This window comes from Columba livia, chromosome 1 (assembly GCF_036013475.1).
Source record: "Columba livia isolate bColLiv1 breed racing homer chromosome 1, bColLiv1.pat.W.v2, whole genome shotgun sequence".
NCBI classification, from domain to species: domain Eukaryota; kingdom Metazoa; phylum Chordata; class Aves; order Columbiformes; family Columbidae; genus Columba; species Columba livia.
The window spans coordinates 211,128,740-211,151,027 of record NC_088602.1 but is presented as its reverse complement, the minus strand read 5'-3'; the positions used below and the strand labels follow the sequence as shown (position 1 = coordinate 211,151,027).

General features: G+C 63.8%; 1 protein-coding gene and 1 long non-coding RNA gene across 12 annotated transcripts; one reads left to right on the top strand and one right to left on the bottom strand.

Moving 5' to 3' along the window:
- Positions 1 to 366: 366 nt before the first annotated feature.
- Positions 367 to 21,769, bottom strand: IMPDH1 (inosine monophosphate dehydrogenase 1). Of its 11 annotated transcripts, none has more exons than XM_065049436.1 (15): positions 21,608 to 21,769; positions 16,152 to 16,250; positions 15,889 to 15,937; positions 14,288 to 14,389; positions 12,664 to 12,738; positions 12,330 to 12,536; positions 11,359 to 11,446; positions 9,640 to 9,947; positions 7,634 to 7,724; positions 6,735 to 6,818; positions 5,435 to 5,578; positions 4,258 to 4,462; positions 4,050 to 4,175; positions 3,880 to 3,963; positions 367 to 766 (listed from the first exon to the last, which is right to left on the bottom strand). In XM_065049436.1, exons 1-15 carry the CDS (start codon positions 21,736 to 21,738, stop codon positions 745 to 747), a joined length of 1,815 nt encoding a protein of 604 aa, XP_064905508.1. In that variant the 5' UTR covers positions 21,739 to 21,769; the 3' UTR covers positions 367 to 744. The 11 variants fall into 11 exon arrangements, 9 of the variants coding, with proteins under 9 accessions (XP_064905508.1, XP_064905512.1, XP_064905515.1 ...); XM_065049440.1 differs by lacking the exon at positions 21,608 to 21,769 and adding an exon at positions 18,580 to 18,669; XM_065049443.1 differs by lacking the exon at positions 21,608 to 21,769 and adding an exon at positions 18,580 to 18,669 and having other exon boundaries at positions 4,258 to 4,414; positions 9,640 to 9,839.
- On the top strand, positions 9,399 to 10,376 carry LOC135578268 (uncharacterized). The gene is made up of 4 exons (XR_010469749.1): positions 9,399 to 9,518; positions 9,554 to 9,852; positions 9,959 to 10,159; positions 10,242 to 10,376. It is a non-coding gene; the product is annotated as an uncharacterized LOC135578268 (long non-coding RNA).
- Positions 21,770 to 22,288: the final 519 nt, after the last annotated feature.

Sequence of the window (22,288 nt, the reverse complement as noted above, 5' to 3'; positions counted from 1 at the left end):
ATGGTGTGCAAACCCGTGCCACGGTTGCAAACCCATGCCACGGTGTGTAAGCCGTGGTGTGCAAACCCGTGCCGTGGTGTGCAAACCCGTTCCACAGTGTGCAAACCCGTGCCACGGTGTACAAACCTGTGCCATGGTGTGCAAACCCGTGCTGTGGCGTGCAAACCCGTGCCACGAAGTGCAAACCCGTGCCACGATGTGCAAACCCATGCCATGGTGTGCAAACCTGTGCCATGGTGTGCAAACCCATGCTGTGGTGTGCAAACCCGTGCCGTGGTGTGCAAACCTGTGCCACAGTGTGCAAACCCGTGCTGTGGTGTGCAAACTTGTGCCATGACGTGCAAAGTCACACCCAGGGGCCGGTGCTGGATGCTCCAACTCTTTATTAACACCTGGATACAGCGCGGTGCCCCCCACACAGGGGGGTCACGGGGATGGGGGGTCCCCTGTGTGCAGGGGGGGCTGGGGGACAGCAGCAGCTCCCCCCCTCAACAGGGGGTCCCCCCACCCCCCCCAGCTGGGGCAAAGTGGGGTTCGGGGGTTGCAAGCAGCAGGTGTTACATCCTACGGGGTGCAGCACCCTGGGGTCCCCCCAAAAGCCCCTGGGTGCCGGGGGAGGCGGGTGGGGGGTCCCCATGGCCGCGGGGTGCCGGGGGGGGCTGGCCAGGGGGGTCCAGCCCGTAGTGCAAAGCCAGCCCCGGGGCAGCACTAGCAGCGAGGGGGGAGGCCGGGGGGGCACCCTCCTCAGTACAGCTGCTTCTCGTACCTGTGGGGCAGAGGGGGGGTCAGCAGGGGGTCCCACCCCCCACACCCCTCCCTCGCCGCTGGCACCACGTCAGATCCTGGCTGGGAAATTTGGGGTGTCCCCCCCCCAAGCCCCCTGAGCCCCCCCTGTTTCTATCTGGGGGGTGCGGGGTGGCAGTTCCCCCCCATCAGCCCATGGTGGGGGGGGACGAGCTGGTTACTTACGTGGCAGAACCGTAACGCTACAGTGGCGGCATGGAAAGAGAGAGAAGGTGACGTGGCCACCCCGGCATGCGGTGCGGTGACCCCTCCGCCCCCCCGGCACTGGGTCTGGTCTGGCCATGGAGAGCATGGCCAAGGTGGCCAACAGGCCACCCAGCACCTTGGATAGTCAACCAGGCAACTAAAGCATCCTGGTCAACTAACCAGCCAACTAACCAGCATCCTGGCCAACTAAACAGCCAACTAACTAGCATCCCAGACAACTAACCAGCCAGCCAACCAGCAGCAAACTGGCTGACCCACCAGCCAACCAGCTAGCCAACCAGCTGGCCAACCTGCAACTCAAACAGTTGAGCAACCTCAGCCAATCAGGAGCTCAACCAGACAGCTGACCAGCTTCTCAACCAACCAACCAGCACCTCAACCAGCCAACCAGCATCTTGGTCAACCAGCCAACCAACCAGCCAACCAGCACCTCAACCAGCTAACTGACCATAGCTAACCAGCAACCCAACCAGTTCACCAACGTCAGTTGACTAGCATCTCAACCAGCCAACCAACATCTTGGCCAACAAGGCAATCAACTACAGCCAACCAGCACCTCATCCAGCCAACTGACTACAACCAACCAGCAACCCAACTGGCTGACCAGTCACAACTAACCAGCAACCCGGCCAGCCAACCAGCATTTCAAGGACCTCAAGCAGCCAACCACAGCCAATCAGTAATTTGGTCAACCAACCAACCAATCAGCATCCAAACTGGTTGACTCGCCACAGCCAACCAGCAACCCAACCAGCTGATCAGCCACAGCCAACCAGCATCTTGGCCATCAGGGCAACCAACCACAGCCAACCAGCATCCTGGTCAACCAACCAACCAACCAGCTCACCAACCAACTCCTCAACCAGCCAACTGACCACAGCCAACCAGCAACTCAGCTGATTGACCAATCACAACCAACCAACAACTTGGCCAGCCAACCAGCACCCCAAGCAGCCAACCAACCACAGCCAACCAGCAACCCAACCAGTTGACCATGCACAGCCAACCAGTACACTGGCCAACCAACAAGCATCTCAACCAGCCAATCAGCATCTTGGCCAGCAAGGTAACCAACCACAGCCAACCAGCATCCTTGTCAACCAACCAACCAGCACCTCAACTAGCCAACCAACCACAGCCAACCAGCAACTTGGTCAGCCAATCAGCACTTCAGCCAGCCAGTTCACCAGTACCTCAACCAGCCAACCAGCATCTCAACAAGCCAATCAGCATCTTGGCCAACAAAGCAACCAACCACAGCCAACCAGCATCTCAACCAACCAACCAACCAACAACAGCCAACCAGCAACATAACCAGTTGACCAACCACAGCCAACCAGAGCCTTACCCAGCCAATCAGCGTCTTGGCCAGCCAGCAATACAACCAGTTGACCAACCACAGCCAACCAGAGCCTTAATCAGCCAATCAGCATCTTGGCCAACCAACCAACCGGCAACAGATCCAGTTGACTAACCACAGCCAACCAGAGCCTTAACCAGCCAATCAGCGTCTTGGCCAACCAGCAACAGAACCAGTTGACCAACCACAGCCAACCAACAACGTGGTCAGCCAATCAGCACTTCAGCCAGCCAGTTCACCAGTACCTCAACCAGCCAACCAGCATCTCAACAAGCCAATCAGCATCTTGGCCAACAAAGCAACCAACCACAGCCAACCAGCATCTCAACCAACCAACCAACCACAGCCAACCAGCAACACAACCAGTTGACCAACCACAGCCAACCAGAGCCTTAACCAGCCAATCAGCATCTTGGCAAACCAGCAACAGAACGAGTTGACCAACCACAGCCAACCAGAGCCTTAACCAGCCAACCAGCGTCTTGGACAACTAGCAATGCAACCAGTTGACCAACCACAGCTAACCAGAGCCTTAACCAGCCAACCAGCGACTTGGCCAACCAGCAATGCAACCAGTTGACCAACCACAGCCAACTGGCAACTTGTCATAAACCCACCACCCAACCAGCTCTGCCAACCAGAAGCCCCGCCCCTTGCACAAGCCCCGCCCCTTGCACAAGCCCCGCCCCAGGTCGGGGCACCCAATGGGGTGAATTAAACAACCGTGGCACCCGCCTGCACTCCAGCTGTCACTGGTGGGGGGCACTGACCCCACTGGGGGCTCTGCCTGTTCCCCCGCCATGTCCCACCCACCCCCCCAGGTTGCTCCCCAAGTCTGGACCAGCACCCCCAGTCTCGGGGTGTCTCCATAGTGGGGAGGGTGGCTCAGAACTGGGGGGGGAGTTGGGACCCCCAAAACCCAGCACTGGGGCAATTGGGTGTCCCCCCCACCTTGCACTGGGGTAAACTGGGTGCCCCCCGCCACGCTGGGATAACTGGGTGTCCCCATCCAGCACTGGGGCAACTGGGTGCCTCCGCTATCCAGCACTGGGGTATCTGGGTGCTCTGGGATACCTGGGCAACCCCCACCTGGCACTGGGGCAACTGGGTGCCCCCCCCCCCCCCCCCCCATTCAGCACTGGGGTAAGTGGGTGCTCCCCCTGCATCCAGCACTGGGGCAACTGGGTGCTCTGGGGTAACTGGGTGCTCCCCCCCAGTGTTTGAGTCACTGGATGCCCCCCCACCTGGCAGTGGGCCAACTGGGTGCCCCCCCCCCGCCCAGTACTGCAACAAGTAGGAGCGCCCCAACCTGGCGCTGGGTGCCCCCTGCCCCCCCATCCAGCACAGGGCTAACTGGGTGTTCTCCCCCCAGCACTGGGGTAACTGGGTGCCCCCCACCACAGTGTGCCTGCCCCCCCCTCTTATTCCTCCCCCCATGCACAAGCCGGATCTGACGTGGTGCCACCGCATGGTCCCCATACCCCCCCCCCCGTCACCCCCCCACTCACGAGTGCAGCCCGTGGACCCCCCCCTCGATCTGCGCCGCCATCGTCCTCCTCTCAAACTTCAGCTCCCCCGAGTACATCATGGCCCTGGGTGACATAGGAGGGGTGTCAGCGGGGTGACCCCCCCCAAATTGTCCCCTGTCCCACCCCCCCGTGCCCCCCCCCCAGCTCACCGCAGCACCGAGAGGCTCCTGGCGCCCATGTCCTGGCAGCTGTGCTGGATCCCGGCCAGCAGGTACGGGACAAACTGGTGCACGGAGCCCGACCCCCCCGCACTCACCTTCACCTTGTCACCTTCACTGCGGGGGGGGGACACACACAGAGTGTGAGGGGGCACATGGCGGGGGGTGTCACACCCCTCCGCCCCCCCTCGTGCGGTACCTGAGGTAGCGTTTTTGGGGGGTGCTGCTGTTGCTCCTCTCCGGGGGGTCCAGGGGGGCTGGGACCCCCCCACGCTGGGACAGTCGCCCCCGCTCCGGGAAGAAGAGGCCCCCCCCCGGTGCTTCTGAGGTGGCGGCCAGCAGGGACCCCAGCATCACTGCGGGGGGGCACCCGTGAGAACACCCTCCCAGGGACCCCAGCATCACTGTGGGGGGGGCACCCGTGAGAACACCCCCCCCAAGGACCCCAGCATCACTGCAGGGGGGCAACCATGAGAACAGCCCCCAAGGACCCCAGCATCATTGTGGGGGGGGCACCCGTGAGAACACCCCCCAAGGACATCAGCATCATTGTGGGGGGGGCACCCGTGTGAACACCCCCCCAGGGACCCCAGCATCACTGTGGGGGGGCACCCGTGTGAACACCCCCCCAGGGACCCCAGCATCACTGTGGGGGGGCACCCGTGTGAACACCCCTCCCAAGGACCCCAGCATCACGGCAGGGGGGCACCTGTGAGAACACCCCCCAGGGAACCCAGTATCACTGCGGGGGGGCACCCGTGAGCATCCCCCACTTGGAACCCCCCGGGCAGAACCATCATGAGTGCAGGGAGGTGACAGCCAAGAGATCCCCCCCAGGTTGATACCATTATGGATGTGGGGGGATTAATAGCCATGAGACCCCCCCGCCGGGGTGATACCATTGTGGGTGTGGGGGGGTGACAGTCATTAAGCTCCTCCCCCAGGGTGATACCATTACAGGTGTAGGGGAGGTTGTGGTCATGAGCCCCTCTCTTCCCCCGGGTGACAGCATTGGGGGGGGGGGGGGGGAGATGCCAATGGGAACCCCCCAGGGTGATACCATTATGGGTGCGGGGGGCATGTCCATTGGACCCCCCCCAGGGTGATACCATTATGGGTGCGGGGGGGACATGCCCATGGGACCCCCCAGGGTGATACCATTATGGATGTGGGGGGGAACGCACATGGGACCCCCCAAGGTGATACCATTATGGGTGCAAGGGGGGCATGCCCATGGGATGCCCCAGGGTGATACCATTATGGATGTGGGGGAAGCAGCCATGAGACCCCAGGGTGATACCACCACATTTGCATCGGTGTGACATCCCCAAGCCCCCATGCCGCCCCCCTCCCGGGTCCCCCGTGCCCCCCCTCACCGGTGGACGCCCCCAGCGCCAGCGCCTTCACCACGTGTCCCACGGTGCGGATCCCGCCGTCCGCGATCACCGGGACCCCGAACCGCCGCGCGTACTCGGCCACCTTGTACACGGCCGTGCCCTGCGGCCGCCCGCTGGACAGCGCTGCGACACGGGCCGGGACAGGGGGGGTCAGAAACACGGGGGGGAGCCCAGGGTCAGAAACACGGGGGGGAACACGGGGGGCAGGAACACAGGGCGGGAACACGGGGGGAGAAACACGGGGGGGAGCACGGGGGGTCAGAAACACGGGGGGGAGCACGGGGGGTCAAAAACACGGGGGGCAGGAACACGGGGGGGAACACCCATGGGAGGGTCAGAAACACGGGGGGGAACACGGGGGGTCAGAAACACGGGGGGGAACACGGGGGGGTCAGAAACACGGGGGGGAACATGGGGTCAGAAACACGGGGGGGAACACGGGGGGCAGGAACACAGGGCGGGAACACGGGGGGAGAAACACGGGGGGGAGCACGGGGGTTCAGAAACACGGGGGGGAGCACGGGGTCAGAAACACGGGGGGGAACACGGGGGGCAGGAACACAGGCCGGGAACACGGGGGGAGAAACACGGGGCGAGAACACGGGGGAAGAAACACGGGGAGGGAACATGGGGGGAGAAGCACGGGGGGTCAGAAACACGGAGGGGAGCACGGGGGGTCAGAAACACGGGGTGGTGCACGGGGGGTCAAAAACACGGGGGGGAACACGGGGGGCCGGAACACGGGGGGAAACACCCATGGGAGGGTCAGAAACACGGCGGGGGGAACACGGGGGGCAGGAACACGGCGGGGAACACCCATGGGAGAGTCAGAAACACGGGGGGGAGCACGGGGTCAGAAACACAGAGGGGAACACGGGGGGCAGGAACACGGGGAGGAGCACGGGGGGCAGGAACACAGGGCGGGAACACGCGGGGAGAAACACGGGGTGGGAACACGGAGGGTCAGAAACACGGCGGGGAGCACGGGGGACAGGAACACAGCGGGGAACACGGGGGGCAGGAACACGGGGCGGGAACGTGGGGGTTCAGAAACACTTGGGGGAAACACGGGGGGTCAAAACCACGGAGGGGAACACGGGGGATCAGAAACACGGGGGGGAACACCCATGGGAGGGTCAGCACCCATGGGGGGGTCAGCACACATAGCGGGGGCAGCACCCATGGGGGGTTCAGCACCCATGGGAGGGTCAGCACCCATTGTGGGGGGGCAGCACCCATTATGGGGGTTCAACACCCATTGTTGGGGGTCAGCACCCACCTTCGTGTGCGCCCCCCCCCATGCCCACCCGCAGGGCGTCGGCTCCGGCGTCGATCAGGTTCTTGGCCTGGGCGGCCGTCACCACTGTGACAGGGGGGACAAGCGTGACCCCCGGGACACCCCCAGTTCACTGTCCCTGTGGCACCCCAAATCCTTAATTCACTGCACCCCAATCCTCCCCTGCACCCCAAATCCCTGCCCTGCTCCCTATCCTATGGCACCCCATATCTTCACCCCCCTGCATCCCAAATCCTTAACTCATTGCACCCCAATCCTCCCCTGCACCCCAAATCTCTGCCCTGCTCCCTATCCTATGGCACCCCAGATCTTCACCCCCCTGCACCCCAAATCCTTAACTCACTGCACCCCAATCCTCCCCTGCACCCCAAATCCCTGCCCTGCTCCCCATCCTCTGGCCCCCCAAATCTTTACCCCACAGCACCCCAAATCCCCACCCCATGAGACCCCAAATCTTCACCCTACTGCACCCCAATCCTCCCCCGCACCCCAAATCCTTAACTCACTGCACCTCAATCCTCCCCTGCACCCCAAATCCCTGCCCTGCTCCCCATCCTATGGCACCCCAAATCTTCACCCCCCTGCACCCCAAATCCTTAACTCACTGCACCCCAACCCCCCCCCCACACCCCAAATCTCTGCTCTGGTCCCCACTCCATTGCACCCCCTCTCACTGTTGCCTCCCCCAGTGCCCCCCCGCATTGTCCCCCCTCCCATACCCCCCCCAGAGCACCCCGTGTCCCCCCAGTGTCCCCCCCAGTATCCCCTCCCATGTTCCCCCCGTGTCCCTCCGCGTCTCCCATGTCCCTCCCGTGTCCCCAGTGTCCCCCCCGTGTCCCCGGTGTCCCCCATGTCCCCCCCGTGTCCCCGGTGTCCCTCACCGCTGCCGCCGATGACCTGCAGCGCCGGGTACCGCTGCTTGATGTAGTGGATCATGGACACCTGGTACGTGGAGTTCCCCTGCGAGCAGTCCTGGGGGGCACGGGGGACACTGTCCTGGGGGGACACTGTCCCGGGGGACACAGGAGACACTGTCCTGGGGGGACACTGTCCTGGGGGACACAGGATGGGGGGGACACTGTCCTGTGGGGACACTGTCCTGTGGGGCACTGTCCAGGGGGACATAGGGGACACTGTCCTGGGGGGCACGGGATGGCGGGGGGACACTGTCCTGGCGGGATGGGATGGGGGGGGACACTGTCCTAGGGGGGACACTGTCCTGGGGGGCACAGAATGGGGGGGCCACTGTCTTGGGGGGCCACTGTCTTGGGGAGCATGGGGGACACTGTCCTGGGGGGCACGGGATGGGGGGGACACTGTCCTGTGGGGACACTGACCTGGGGGACACAGGATAGGGGGACACTGTCCGGGGGGGACACTATCCTGGGGGGCATGGGATGGGGGACACACTGTCTTGGGGGGGCACTGCCCTGGGGGGCACAGGACAGTGGGGGGGATGGGGAGCAGGGCAGGGATTTGGGGTGCAGGGAAGGATTGGGGTGCCATGGGGTGGGGATTTGGGGTGCTGTGGTTAAAGATTTGGGGTGCCATAGCATGGGGAGCAGGACAGGGATTTGGGGTGCAGTGGAGGATTGGGGTGCAATGGGTTAAGGATTTGGAGTGCCATGGGGTCAGGATTTGGGGTGCAATGAGTTAAAGGATTTGGGGTGCCACAGGGTAAGGATTTGGGGTGCAGTACGGCGAGGATTTGGGGTGCAGCAGGGCAAAGTTTTGGGGTGCAGTGGGGTGAAGATTTGGGGTGCATCAGGGTAAAGTTTTGGGGTGCAGTGGGGTGAGGATTTGGGGTCCCACAGGGCAAGGATTTGGGGTGCAGTGGGGTGCAGCACCGAGGTGCCACAGGGTGTGGATTTGGGGTACCACAGGGTAAGGATTTGGGGTGCAGTATGGTGAGGATTTGGGGTACAATAAGGATTTGGGGTGCAGTGGGGTAAGGATTTGGGGTATCACAGGGCAAGGATTTGGGGTGCAGTGGGGTGAGGATTTGGAGGTCCCACAGGGTAAGGCTTTGGGGTGCAGCACAGGAGCAGCACTGAGGTGCCATGGGGGGTGGATTTGGGGTACCACAGGGTAAGGATCTGGGGATCCCATGGGGTGAGGATTTGGGTGCAGTGGGGTCAGGATTTGGGGTACCACAGGGTAAGGATTTGGAGTGTAGTGGGGTAAATATTTGGGGTGCAGTGGGGTGAGGATTTGGAGGCCCCACGGGGTCAGGATTTGGGGTGCCCCAGGGCAAGGCTTTGGGGTGCAGTGGGGTGCAGCACCGAGGTGCCACAGGGGGTGGATTTGGGGTGCAGCACAGGTGCCACAGGGAGTGGATTTCGGATGCAGTGGGGTGCAGCACCGAGGTGCCATGGGGGATGGATTTGGGGTGCAGCACCAGAGCAGCACGGGGGGGGTGGATTTGGGGTGCAGCACCGAGGTGCCACGGGGGGTGGATTTGGGGTGCAGCACCGGAGCAGCATGGGGAGTGGATTTGGGGTGCAGCACCGAGGTGCCACGGGGGGTGAATTTGGGGTGCAGCACCGGAGCAGCATGGGGGGTGGATTTGGGGTGCAGCACCAAGGTGCCACGGGGCGGGTGGATTTGGGGTGCAGCACCGGAGCAGCATGGGGGGTGGATTTGGGGTGCAGCACCGAGGTGCCACGGGGGGTGGATTTGGGGTGCAGCACCGGAGCAGCATGGGGGGTGGATTTGGGGTGCAGCACCGAGGTGCCACGGGGTGGGTGGATTTGGGGTGCAGCACAGGTGCCACAGGGGGGTGGATTTGGGGTGCAGCACAGGTGCCACGGGGGGGTGGATTTGGGGTGCCCTGCTCTGCGGTGCCGGGGACCCCCTGCCTGCCCCCGTTTTGGGGCTCCCCACCCACCAGCACCACCAGGTCGACGCGCGCCTGCGCCAGCAGGTCCAGCCGGTACCGGTCGTCCTGGCGCGTCCCCAGCGCCGCCCCGCACAGCAGCTGCTTCCGCGCGTCCTTGGACGCCCCCGGGTGCTCCCGGTTCTTGCGCAGGTCCGTGCGCGCCATGATGGCCACCAGCTCGTCACGCGCGTTCACGATCGGCAGCTTCCCTGGGACACAGAGGTGACAACAGGGATGGGGACATGGAGGTGACCCCTCATTCATGTGCACCACGATGGCCAACAGCTCGTCACACGCGTTCGCGATCAGCAGCTTCCCTGGGACACAGGTGACAACAGGGATGGGGATGGGGGGACACAGAGGTGACAACAGGGAAGTGGGATATGGTGATGACACCAGGGATGGGGACGTGGAGGTGACACCAGGGATGGGGACAGGGGAACCCCAAGGTGACCCCTCATTCACATGCACCACGATGGCCACCAGCTCATCACGCGCGTTCATGAGCGGCAGCTTCCCTGGGACACAGGTGACAACAGGGATGGGGGATATGGTGGTGACACCAGGGATGGGGGATATGGTGGTGACACCAGGGATGGGGGGACACAGAGGTGACAACAGGGAAGTGGGATATGGTGATGACACCAGGGATGGGGACATGGAGGTGACACCAGGGATGGGGATGAGGGAACCCCAAGGTGACCCCTCATGCATGTGCGCCACCATGGCCACGAGCTCGTCACGCACGTTCACGATCAGCAGCTTCCCTGGGACACAGAGGTGACAACAGGGATGGGGGGACATGGAGGTGACAACAGGGATGGAGGGACACGGAGGTGACAACAGGGATGGGGATGGGGGAACCCCAAGGTGACCCCTCATTCATGTGTGCCATGGTGGCCACCAGCTCGTCACACACGTTCACGATCGGCAGCTTCCCTGGGACACAGGTGACAACAAGGAAGTGGGACATGGTGGTGACATCAGGGATGGGGACATGGAGGTGACACCAGGGATGGGGATGGAGGAACCCCAAGGTGACCCCTCATTCACATGTGCCATGATGGCCACCAGCTCGTCACACACGTTCATGATCAGCAGCTTCCCTGGGGACACAGGTGACAACAGGGATGAGGACATGGAGGTGACAACAGGGATGGGGGGACATGGAGCTGACACCAGGGATGTCGGGACACAGAGGTGACACCGGGGATGGGGGGACACGGAGGTGACACCGGGGATGGGGGGACATGGAGCTGACACCAGGGATGTCGGGACATGGAGGTGACACAGGGGATGGAGGGACATGGAGGTGACACCGGGGATGGGGGGACACGGAGGTGACACCGGGGATGTCGGGACACGGAGGTGACACCGGGGATGGGGGGACATGGAGCTGACACCAGGGATGTCAGGACATGGAGGTGACACCGGGGATGGGGGGACACGGAGGTGACACCGGGGATGGGGGGACATGGAGGTGACACCAGGGATGGGGAGACATGGAGGTGACACCAGGGATGTCGGGACCTGGAGGTCACCTTAGGGATGGGGTGATGTGCAAGTGTCCCCATGTATGGGGACAGGGTGACAGGAGGTGTCCCCAGTGATGAGGATGGGGGACACCTCTGTGTCCCCAGGGGACAGGGTGACAGGAGGTGTCCCCAGGGCAGGGGACAGGTGGCACGGGGTGTCCCCGCGCTGGGGACAGTCCCATGGTGGCCGTACCCTTCTTGCTGCGCTGCAGGATCTCGTTGGCCTCTTTGAGGGTGACACCGGCCGGTGCCACCACCAGCTCGTTGCGTTTGGTCATCACCTGCGGGGACAGTGTCACCTGGGGGGACAGGGCACATCCCGGGGACAGTCCCAGACATCTGGGGCTTGGATGAGACCACCTGGCCCTGAGCCCCAACACCCCATCCTGTCCCTGTGTCCCATCCCACCCCAGTGTCCCATCCCATCCCATCCCACCCCATCCCACCCCATCCCATCCATCCCATCCCATCCCATCCCATCCCATCCCATCCCATCCCATCCCTCCCATCCCACCCCATTCATCCTATCCCATCCCACCCCATCCCATCCCACCCCACCCCATCCCATCCATCCCACCACATCCCATCCTGTCCCATCCCATCCCGTCCCATCCCACCCCATCCATCCCATCCCACCCCATCCATCCCACCCCACCCCACCCCATCCATCCCATCCCACCCCACCCCATCCATCCCTTCCCATCCCACCCCATCCCATCATCCCATCCCACCCCATCCCATCTCTGCCCCACATCCCATCCCTGCCCCACTTTTCCATCCCTGCCCCACATCCCATCCCTGCCCCACTTCTCCATCCTTGCCCCACATCCCGTCTCTGCCCCACATCTCATCTCTGCCCCACATACCGTCTCTGTCCCACTTCTCCATCCTTGCCCCACATCCCATCTCTGCCCCACATCTCATCTCTGCCCCCCATCCCATCCCTGCCCCACTTCTCCATCCTTGCCCCACATCCCATCTCTGCCCCCCATCTCATCTCTGCCCCACATCCCATCTCTGTCCCACTTCTCCATCCTTGCCCCACATCCCATCTCTGCCCCACATCCCATCCCTGCCCCACATCCCACCTCTGCCCCACACCCCACCCCTACCCCACACCCCACATCCCATCAGCATCCCCCACCCCTCCCCACGCGTCCCCACCTCCCCCAGGGCGGTGTCGTGGTCGCCGTGCCCCAGGAAGTCGATGTCGCGGGAGGTGACGATGCCCTCCAGCTTGCCGCCCAGGCGCCCGGTGCGGGTGAGCGGGATGCCCGAGAAGCCGAGGCGCCGCTTGGCGTCGCGCACGTCGCCCACGGTCTGCGCGGGGCTCATGACCAGCGGCTCGGTGATGAAGCCCTGCTCGAAGCGCTGCGGGACGGGCAGCCCATCACCAGCGGCTGGGTGATGGAGCCCTGCCCTGCTCAAACCGCTGCGGGAGCGCGGCCGTGGGGCGGCTGGGGGGCACGGGACGGGCCCCCCGGGACCCCCCGCCTACCTTCACCTTGCGCACCTCGTTGGCCTGGAACTCGGGGGTGCAGTTGTGGTGGATGATGCCGATGCCGCCCATCAGCTGCGGGGGAGTGGGTGTCTGCACCCCCAAAGCGGATTGGGGACCCCACCATGCACCCCTAAATATGACTCGGGACCCCCACCATACACCCCCAAATATGAGTCAGGACCCCCATCTGCACCCTCAAAGCTGATTGGGGACCCACACCATGTACCCCTAAATATGACTCGAAACACCTACCATGCACCCCCAAAAATGACTCGGGACCCCTATCCTGTACCCCCAAAGCAGATTGGGGTGGGGATCCTACCATGCACCCCCAAATATGACTCGGGACCCCCATCCTGCATCCCCAAAGCTGATTGGGGTGGGGATCCTACCATGCACCCCCAAATATGACTCAGAACCCCCATCCTGCACCCCCAAAGCTGACTGGGGACCCCTGCCATGCACCCCCAAATATGACTTGGGACACCCACCATGCACCCCTAAATATGACTCGGGACCCCCACCATGCACCCCCAAATATGAGTCGGGACCCCCATCCTGCACCCCCAAAGCTGATTTGGGATCCCCACCATGCACCCCTAAATATGACTCGGGACCCCCATCATGCACCCCTAAAGTGGATTGGGGACCCCCCGATACACCCCTTAAATATGAGTCGGGGCCCCCATCCTGTACCCCCAAAGGTGATTGGGGTGGGGTCCCCCACCATGCACCCCCAAATATGACTCGGAACCCCCATCCTGCACCCCCAAAGCTGACTGGGGACCCCTGCCACGCACCCGCAAATATGACTCAGGTCACCCACCATGCACCCCCAAATATGACTCGGGATTCCCATCCTGTACCCCCAAAGGTGATTGGGGTGGGGACAACCCTGCACCCCAAAATCAGATAGGGATGAACACCCCGCCTCATCACCCCAAAGCAGCCAGGGGTGGGCACCCCCGTGTGTCCCCCCACGTCCCCCACGTCCCCCATGTTCCTCGTGCCCCCTGTATCCCATGTGTTCCCCCTTGTCCCTCCATGTCCCCCTATGTCCTCTGTGTCCCCTGTCCCCTCTGTGTCCCCCATGTCCCCCTATGTCCCCCATGTCCTCTGTCCCCCCCCAATCCCCCATGTCCCCTATGTCCCCCACGTCCCCCCATCCCACATGTCCCCTCATGTCTCCCATGTCCCCTATCCCTCCTGTGTCCCCCATGTCCCCCTATGTCCCCCATGTCCTCTGTCCCCCCCAATCCCCCATGTCCCCTATGTCCCCCACGTCCCCCCATCCCACATGTCCCCTCATGTCTCCCATGTTCCTTGTCCCTCCTGTGCCCCCCATGTCCCCTTATCCCCCATGTCCCCCTATGTCCCCCATGCCCTCCATGTCCCCTGTCCCCCCATGTCCCCATGTCCACTGTGTCCCCCACATGCCCCCCATGTCCCCTATGCCCCCCATATCCCCTGTGCCCCCCTGTCCCCCCGTCCCCTTACGTCCCCCATGCCCTCCATGTCCCCTGTCCCCCCATGTCCCCCATGCCCAGCATGTCCCCTTGTCCCCTGTGTCCCCCCATGTCCCCCGTGCCCCCCATGTCCCTGTCCCCCCCGTCCGGCTCACGGCCATGGCGATGGCCATGTCGGCCTCGGTGACGGTGTCCAGGGGGGCCGAGACCAGGGGGGTGTTGAGGGTGATGGTTCGGGTCAGCGCCGAGGTCAGGTCCTGGGGACACAGCCTGCTGGGGGGACCCCGAAACACCAGCGGGACCCCCCGGCCATGGGGAGCCCAGGGACACCCCCAAAATGTCGGGGTGGCCCCACGTCATGTGCTCAGCCGGGGGGGGCACAGGGTTGTTATCCCCATGGGGGGCACAGGGATGTCACCCTGTAGGGGAATATGGGGATGTCACCCTGGGGCATACTGGGATGGCATCCTGGGGGACACAGGGATGTCACCCTGGGGGGTACAGGGATGTCACACAGGAGACACAGGGATGTCACCCTGGGGGGTACAGGGATGGCATCCTGGGGGACACAGGGATGTCACCCTTGGGGGTACAGGGATGGCATCCTGGGGGGACACGGGGATGTCACCTGGCAGGGGACAGGGAGGTATCACCCCATGCGGGGCACAGGGATGTGACATGGGGGACACAGGGATGTCACATGGTGGGCACAGAGATGTCACCACGAGGGGACACAGGGATGTCACGCTGGGGGGTACAGGGATGGCATCCTGGGGGGACACGGGGATGTCACCTGGCAGGGGACAGGGAGGTATCACCCCATAGGGGGCACAGGGATGTGACATGGGGGACACAGGGATGTCACATGGAGGGCACAGAGATGTCACCACGAGGGGGCACAGGGATGTCACCCTGGAGGGTACAGGGATGTCACATGGGAGACACAGGGATGTCACCCTTGGGGGTACAGGGATGTCACATGGGGGACACAGGAATGTCACATGGGGGGTACAGGGTTGTCACATGGGGGACACCGGGATATCACCTGGCAGGGGACTTTGAGGTATCACCCCAGGCGGGGCACAGGGATGTGACATGGGGGACACAGAGATGTCACCACTGGGGGTACAGGGATGGCATCCTGGGGGGACATGGGGATGTCACCTGGCAGGGGACAGGGAGGTATCACCCCATGGGGGGCACAGGGATGTGACATGGGGGACACAGAGATGTCACCACGAGGGGACACAGGGATGTCACATGGCGGGCACAGGGATGTCACATGGGGGACACCGGGATGTCACCCGGGGGGTACAGGGGTGTCACCACAAGGGGACACCGGGATGTCACATGGGGGACACCGGGATGTCACCACGAGGGGACACAGGGATGTCACCCGGGGCATAGAGGGATCTCACATGGGGGGCACAGGGATGTCACATGGGGGACACTGGGATGTCACCCGGGGGGTACAGGGGTGTCACCACAAGGGGACACCGGGATGTCACATGGGGGACACCGGGATGTCACCACGAGGGGACACAGGGATGTCACCCGGGGCATAGAGGGATCTCACATGGGGGGCACAGGGGTGTCACCACGAGGGGACACAGGGATGTCACCATGAAGGGACTCTGGGATGTCACCCGGGGGGCACAGGGATGTCACCACGAGGGGACACCGGGATGTCACATGGGGACACTGGGATGTCACCACGAGGGGACACCGGGATGTCACCGGGGGTCCCAGCACTCACCACCTCGTCCGCGGTGAAGTCGATGAAGCCGGGCAGGATGAGGAAATCACTGCGGGGGGACAAAGGGACCGGGGGGTCACCACAGCTGGGACCCCCCCCAAAGGGACACAGCCCCACGCAGGGGACCACAGATTGGGGTCACCAGGATCGGGGGTGCCTGGGGGGCGGGTTGGGGTGCCTGGAGGGGATTTGGGGTGCTGGAGGGTTTTGGAGGGCGGGGGTTTTGGGGGGCGGGGGTTTTGGGGGGCGGGGGTCACCCGTACTTGTAGGAGAGGCCGGCGGAGGAGGCGAAGAGCTGCTGGGCCGTCAGTCCGTCCTCGGGGACGTAGCCGGTGTCCCCGCTGATCAGGTAGTCGGCCATGCTGGGGACAGGGGACGGGGCACTGGGACCCAGCGGGACCCCCAGCGGGACCCCCACACCCGGACCCCCACCGGGACCCCCATCCTCACCAGGATCCCAGCGGGACCCCCATTGGGATCCCCATCCCCAGCGGGACCCCCAGCAGGACCCCTATCCTCACCAGGAACCCCACTCCTACCGGGACCCCTACCGGGACCCCCATCCTCACCAGGATCCCAGCGGGACCCCCACTGGGATCCCCAACTCCATTGGGACCACCAGCAGCACCCCCATCGTCACCAGGACCCCCATTGGGACCCCCACTCCCACTGGAACCCCCACCAGGACCCCCATCGTCACCAGGATCCCCACCTAAACCAGGACCCCCATTGGGACCCCCACTCCTACCGGGACCCCCACCAGGACCCCCATCCTCACCAGGGCCCCCACTCAAACTGGGAGCCCTACTGGGTCCCCCACCTGCACTGGGACCCCCACCAGGACCCCCAATCTTCACTGGGACACCCCCACCCAAACCAGGACCCCTGCCATGATCCTCACCCAAACTGGGACCCCCATCCCCACCAGGACCCACACCAGGACCCCCCATCCTCACCAGGATCCCACTGGGACCCCCACCCAAACCAGGAACCCCGCCTAGGACCCTCATCCCCACCAGGACCCCCACCAGGACCCCCCATCCTCACTGGGACACCCCCACCCAAACGGGGACCCCCATCAGGATCCCCACCCAAACCCGGACCCCCATCCCCACTGGGACCCCCATCCTCACCAGGACCCCCACCCAAATTGGGACCCCCACCAGGTCCCCCAGCTGCACTGGGACCCCCACCAGGACCCCCCATCCTCACTGGGACACCCCCACCCAAACGGGGACCCCCATCAGGATCCCCACCCAAACCCAGACCCCCATCCCCACTGGGACCCCCATCTTCACCAGGACCCCCACCCAAATTGGGACCCGCACCAGGTCCCCCACCTGCACTGGGACCCCCACCAGGATCCCCCATCCTCACTGGGACACCCCCACCCAAACGGGGACACCCATCAGGATCCCCACCCAAACCCGGACCCCCATCCCCACTGGGACCCCCATCCTCACCAGGACCCCCACCCAAATTGGGACCCCCACCAGAACCCCCAGCTGCACTGGGACCCCCATTGGACCCCCATCCTGACTGGAACCTCCCTCTGGGACCCCCACCCATGAGACCCCCCCCATCCTCACCAGGACCCCCCATCCTCAATGGGAGGCACACTGGGACCCCCACTGGGACCTCAAACCCCCCCGGCACTGGGACCCCTGACCCAAAGTGGGTTCCCCCAGTGGGACCTCATCATTAGCACTGGGACCCCCCCCAGCAATAGCACCCCAACTGGGACCCCATCATTAGCAATGGGACCCCCCCATTGGCACCAGGACTCTCACTGGGATCCCCCATAGCACCAGGACCCCCACTGAGACCCCATCATTAGCACTGGGACCCCCCCAGCACCAGAACTCCCACTGGGACCCCAACATTAGCACTGGGACCCCCCCAGCACCAGAACCCCCACTAGGACCCCATCATTAGCACTGAGGCCCCCACCAGACCCCCAATTGGCACCAGGACTCTCACTGGGACCTCCCCCCCACCAGAACCACTGGGACCAAATCATTAGCACTGGGACCCCCCCAGCAACAGGACCGCCACTGGGACCCCCACCAGGAACCCCCCATTGGCACCAGAACCCCCACTGGGACCCCATCATTAGCACTGGGACCCCCACCAGGACCCCCCCCATTGGCACCAGAACCCCCACTGGGACCCCATAATTATCTTTGGGACCCCCCACCGGGCACCGGGACCCCCACCCACATCCCCACCTGGCGGGACCGGTGCCCGGGGGTCCCGGTGCTGGGGGGGTTCCCTGGGCGGGGGGGTTGCGGTGCCGGTCCCCGCAGCAGCCCCGGCGCAGGGCGTGGCCGTGGGCGTGGCCCCCGGGGTGGGCGGAGCCAAGACCGGGACCGGCCGCCGCAGCCCCCCCCTCCCGCACTCCCATCCTGCCCCAGTGCCCCCCCCCACCCCTCCCAGTGCCCCCTCTCTCCTTCCAGTAACCCCCCCCCAACCTCCCAGTTCCCATTAGCTCCCTCCTCCCTCCCAAAAACTTCCACTAACCCCCCCTATCAGCCCCCCCCGCCCCACCGACATCCCAGTAACTCCCCAGTGCTGCCTCATCCTCCCCCATTAACCCCCCAGTATCACCCCCCGCCTCCCAGTAACCCCCCCGCGCTGTCCCTACTTGTCCCAGTTACCTCCCAGTGCCTCCCCAGTAACCCCCCCCGCTACCTGGGCTCCCCCTCGCCCATGGCGCTGAGCGCCGGAGCGGTGGGCGGGGATATGGGCGGGGCCGTGGGCGGGGCGGGGCACCTCCCCGCCCACGGCTCCGCCCACATCCCCGCCACACCGCTCCGGCGCTCAGCGCCGCGGTGGCCCCGCCCACCCCAAAGGCCACACCCCCAAACGTGTCCCAAAGTTCCCCCTCGCCGGGCCCGATCCGGTCACCCCTTGGTTTTGGGGGCGCCCCTGGGATTCGGGGGGGGGGGGGGTGTCCCCTCCTCTTGGGGGTGCGCCCAAAGTTAAATCACGGGGTGCACCCAAAATAGATGGTTTTCCCCCCCAAAAATGGGGCGCACCCACCCCCCCCAAAAAAAAGGGGTGCACCTAAAGCAGAGGGGGGCACCCAAAAAGAGAGGAGAGCACCCAAAAGTGAGGGTTGCACCCCAAAAAGGGGGTGTACCCAAATTTTAAGTCAAGAGGTGCACCCAAAATAGAGGGGTGCACCCAAAGCCAAGGGGTGCCCCCTGAAAATTGGGGTGCACCCAAAACCAAAGCCAAGGGGGGGGGGGCACCCAAAAAAGAGGAGAGTACCAAAAACTGAGGAGTGCACCCCCCAACAAAAGGGGATGCACCCAAAACAGAAGGGTGCCCTCTAAAAAATGGGGTGCACCCCAAAACCAAGGCATGCCCCAAAAATAAGGGGTGCACCTAAAAATGATGGGTGCCCCGCTTTTTTTGGGTGCACCCCGATTTTTATCGCAACCCCTTGGCTTTGGGGGAACCCTTCTTGTTTTGGGTTGCACCCCTTAGTTTTGGGGGTACACCTTGGTTTTGGGTGCATCCCTTAGTTTTGGGGGTACACCTGGGTTTTGAGTGCACCCCTTGACTTAACTTTGGGGACACCTCCATTCTTTTGGGGTGCAATCCTCACTTTTGGGTCCTCTCTTTTTTGGGTGCCCCCTCTGCTTTAGGTGCACCCCTTTTTTTTTTTGGATGCCCCCTTTCTTGGGGTGCACCCCTTTTTTGGGGGTCACCCCTTAGCTTTAGTTTTGGGTGCACCCCCTTTTTCTTGGGTGCTCCCCTTGGTTTTGGGTGCATCTATATTTTTGGGGGTCGCTCCCCTCTGTTTTGGAGGCACCCCTTGATTTTGGTGACACCCCTTTTTTTAGGGGTACCCCTTTGCTCCTGGGTGCACCCCCTTTTTTGGGTGCCCTCCTTGGCTTAGTGGGTGCACGCTGTTTTTTAGGGGGCACCCATCTTTTTTGGGGGGCACCCCTTGGTTTTGGGGGTACACCTGGGTTTTGAGTGCACCCCTTGAGTTAACTTTGGGCGCACCCCCTTTTTCGGGTGCAACCTTCACTTTTGGGTGCTCTCCTCTTTTTTTGGGTAGCCACTTCTTCCTTAGGTGCACCCCTTTTTTTGGGTGTCCCCCTTTTTGGGGGGGGACCCTCTGCTTTAGGTGCAACCCTTTATTTTGGGGGGTGCACCCCCTTTTTTGACTGTCCCCTTCTGCTTTAGGTGCACCATTTTTTTGGGGTGCCCCCTTTTTTGGGGTACTCTCCATCTGCTTTGGGTGCATATTTTTTTGGGGGTCCCCCCCTTTTTTGGACGTCCCCCTCTGCTTTAGGTGCATCTTTTTTTAGGTGCACCCCATTTTTTTGGGTACACCCCTCTGCTTTCAATGCACCTTTTTGGGGGGTGCACCCCATTTTTTTGGCTGCCCCTCTCCACTTTGGGTGCATCCTTTTATGGGTGCACCCCATTTTTGGGGTACACTCCCTTTTTTTTGGGTACCCCCCTCTGCTTTAGGTGCACCCTTTTTTTTGGGTGCCCCCCTCTGCTAGGTGCACCGTTTTTTGGGGGTGCACCCTCTTTCTTTGGGTGCCCCACTTTTTTTGGGTGCCTCCCTCTGCTTTAGGTGCACCCCATTTTTTTGGGTGCCCCCCTTTTTTTGGGTGCCCCCCTCTGCTAGGTGCACCCTTTTTTTTGGGGGTGCACCCCATTTTTTGGGGGTGCACCCCATTTTTTTGGTACCCCCCTCTGCTAGGTGCACCCCTATTTTTGGGGGTGCACCTCGTTTTTTTGGGTGCCCCCCTTTTTGGGTGCCCCCCTCTGCTAGGTGCATCTCTTTTGGGCTGCACCCCATTTTTTGGATGCCCCCCCAGGTTTCCGACTCCATCCCCCCCTCAGCTGTCCCCCCCCCCTCCCGCTTCTCCTGGGACCCCCCGTGCCCCCCCGCGCTGCTGTTTGTCTCGTCCCCCCCCTTGCTAACGAGGCCCAGGGGACACGGGCAGCAAAGCAGCTCCTGCGACACGGGGGGGGTGGGACACCCCAACGCGGGGGGGGGGACACGGGGGGGTGACACGGGGGGGTGACACCGGGGGGGCGGCGCAGGCAGCGGGATTAGCGCTGCCCGTTCCCTGCCTGCAATAATCCGCGCCCCCCCCCCCCCCCGGCTCTATCCCCCCCCTCCCCGCCCCTACGGGGTCAAGGTCACGGCCGGGCCACACGCGCGTTTGCGCGCCCCCACCCGTGACATCGCGCCCCCCCGTTGTCCCCAAATGGCCCCTCCCAGCATAGTGACACCCACCCCCCCCGTATCACCTACAGCCCCGCCTGCACAGACCCCTCCCCTCAAATATCACCCCCCCGGCGAAGCCCCCACGACCCCCCCAGGACGGCACAGACCCCCCCCCAGCACGACCCCCCACCCCAGGTCTCATACGTCCCCCCCCCTCACGGCACAGACCTCTCACCCCGACACAGAACCCCCCCCACGGCAAGACCCCCCCTCAACACAGGACCCCTGTAAACGACCCAGCCCCTCCCGGCACGACCCCCCCTCACTGCACGACCACCCCCCCCAGCACTGCCCCCCACATCCCCCCCCTCAACACAGAACCCCCATAAACGACCCAGCCCCCCCCGGCACGACCCCCCCTCACTACACGACCCCCGCCCAGCACAGGACCCCCCCCCCACAACACAGGACCCCACCTCCTCCCCCCACCCCGGTCCGTGCCCCCCCCGCCCCTACCTGCCCTCCAGCCCGGCCCGCACCAACCGGCCGCGCCCCCCCGCTCCGGGCGGAGGGGACGACACCCCCACATCGGGGGGGGGCACCCCAACATCGGGGGGGGCCACCCCAACATCGGGGGGCGCCTCCATGAGACCGGGGAGGGGTCCCCGTGGATGCTGCTACCGGTCGCTCCTGTCGCGGGTGGTGTGGAAGTGGGGGGGGGCGGGGCCCCCCCAGGCTCCACCCACGGGGGAAACTGAGGCACGGGGGGGGGTCTGTCCCCCCCCCGCGCCTTTTCCAGCCGCGCAGCTGTCGCGGATTAAGCGCCGCGGGATTAACGGGGCTGCCCGGCTAGTTACTGGGGGGGCGGGTACTGGTCGTGGTCACGTGGGCCCAGTATAGACCAGTATAGACCAGTATAGACCCGTATAGACCAGTATAGACCAGTGGTCGCCGTGCGGCGTGCCCCGGTGTTCCCAGTGCAGACCAGTTGGCTCCAGCACGGTCTGGCGCTCCCAGTGTGCTCCAGTGCTCCCAGTACACCCCAGTGCGCCCCAGTGAACTCCAGTGCTCCCAGTACACCCCAGTGCTCCCCAGTAAACTCCAGTACACTCCAGTGCTCCCAGTACACCCCAGTGCTCCCCAGTAAACTCCAGTACACTCCAGTGCTCCCAGTACACCCCAGTGGTCCCCAATAAA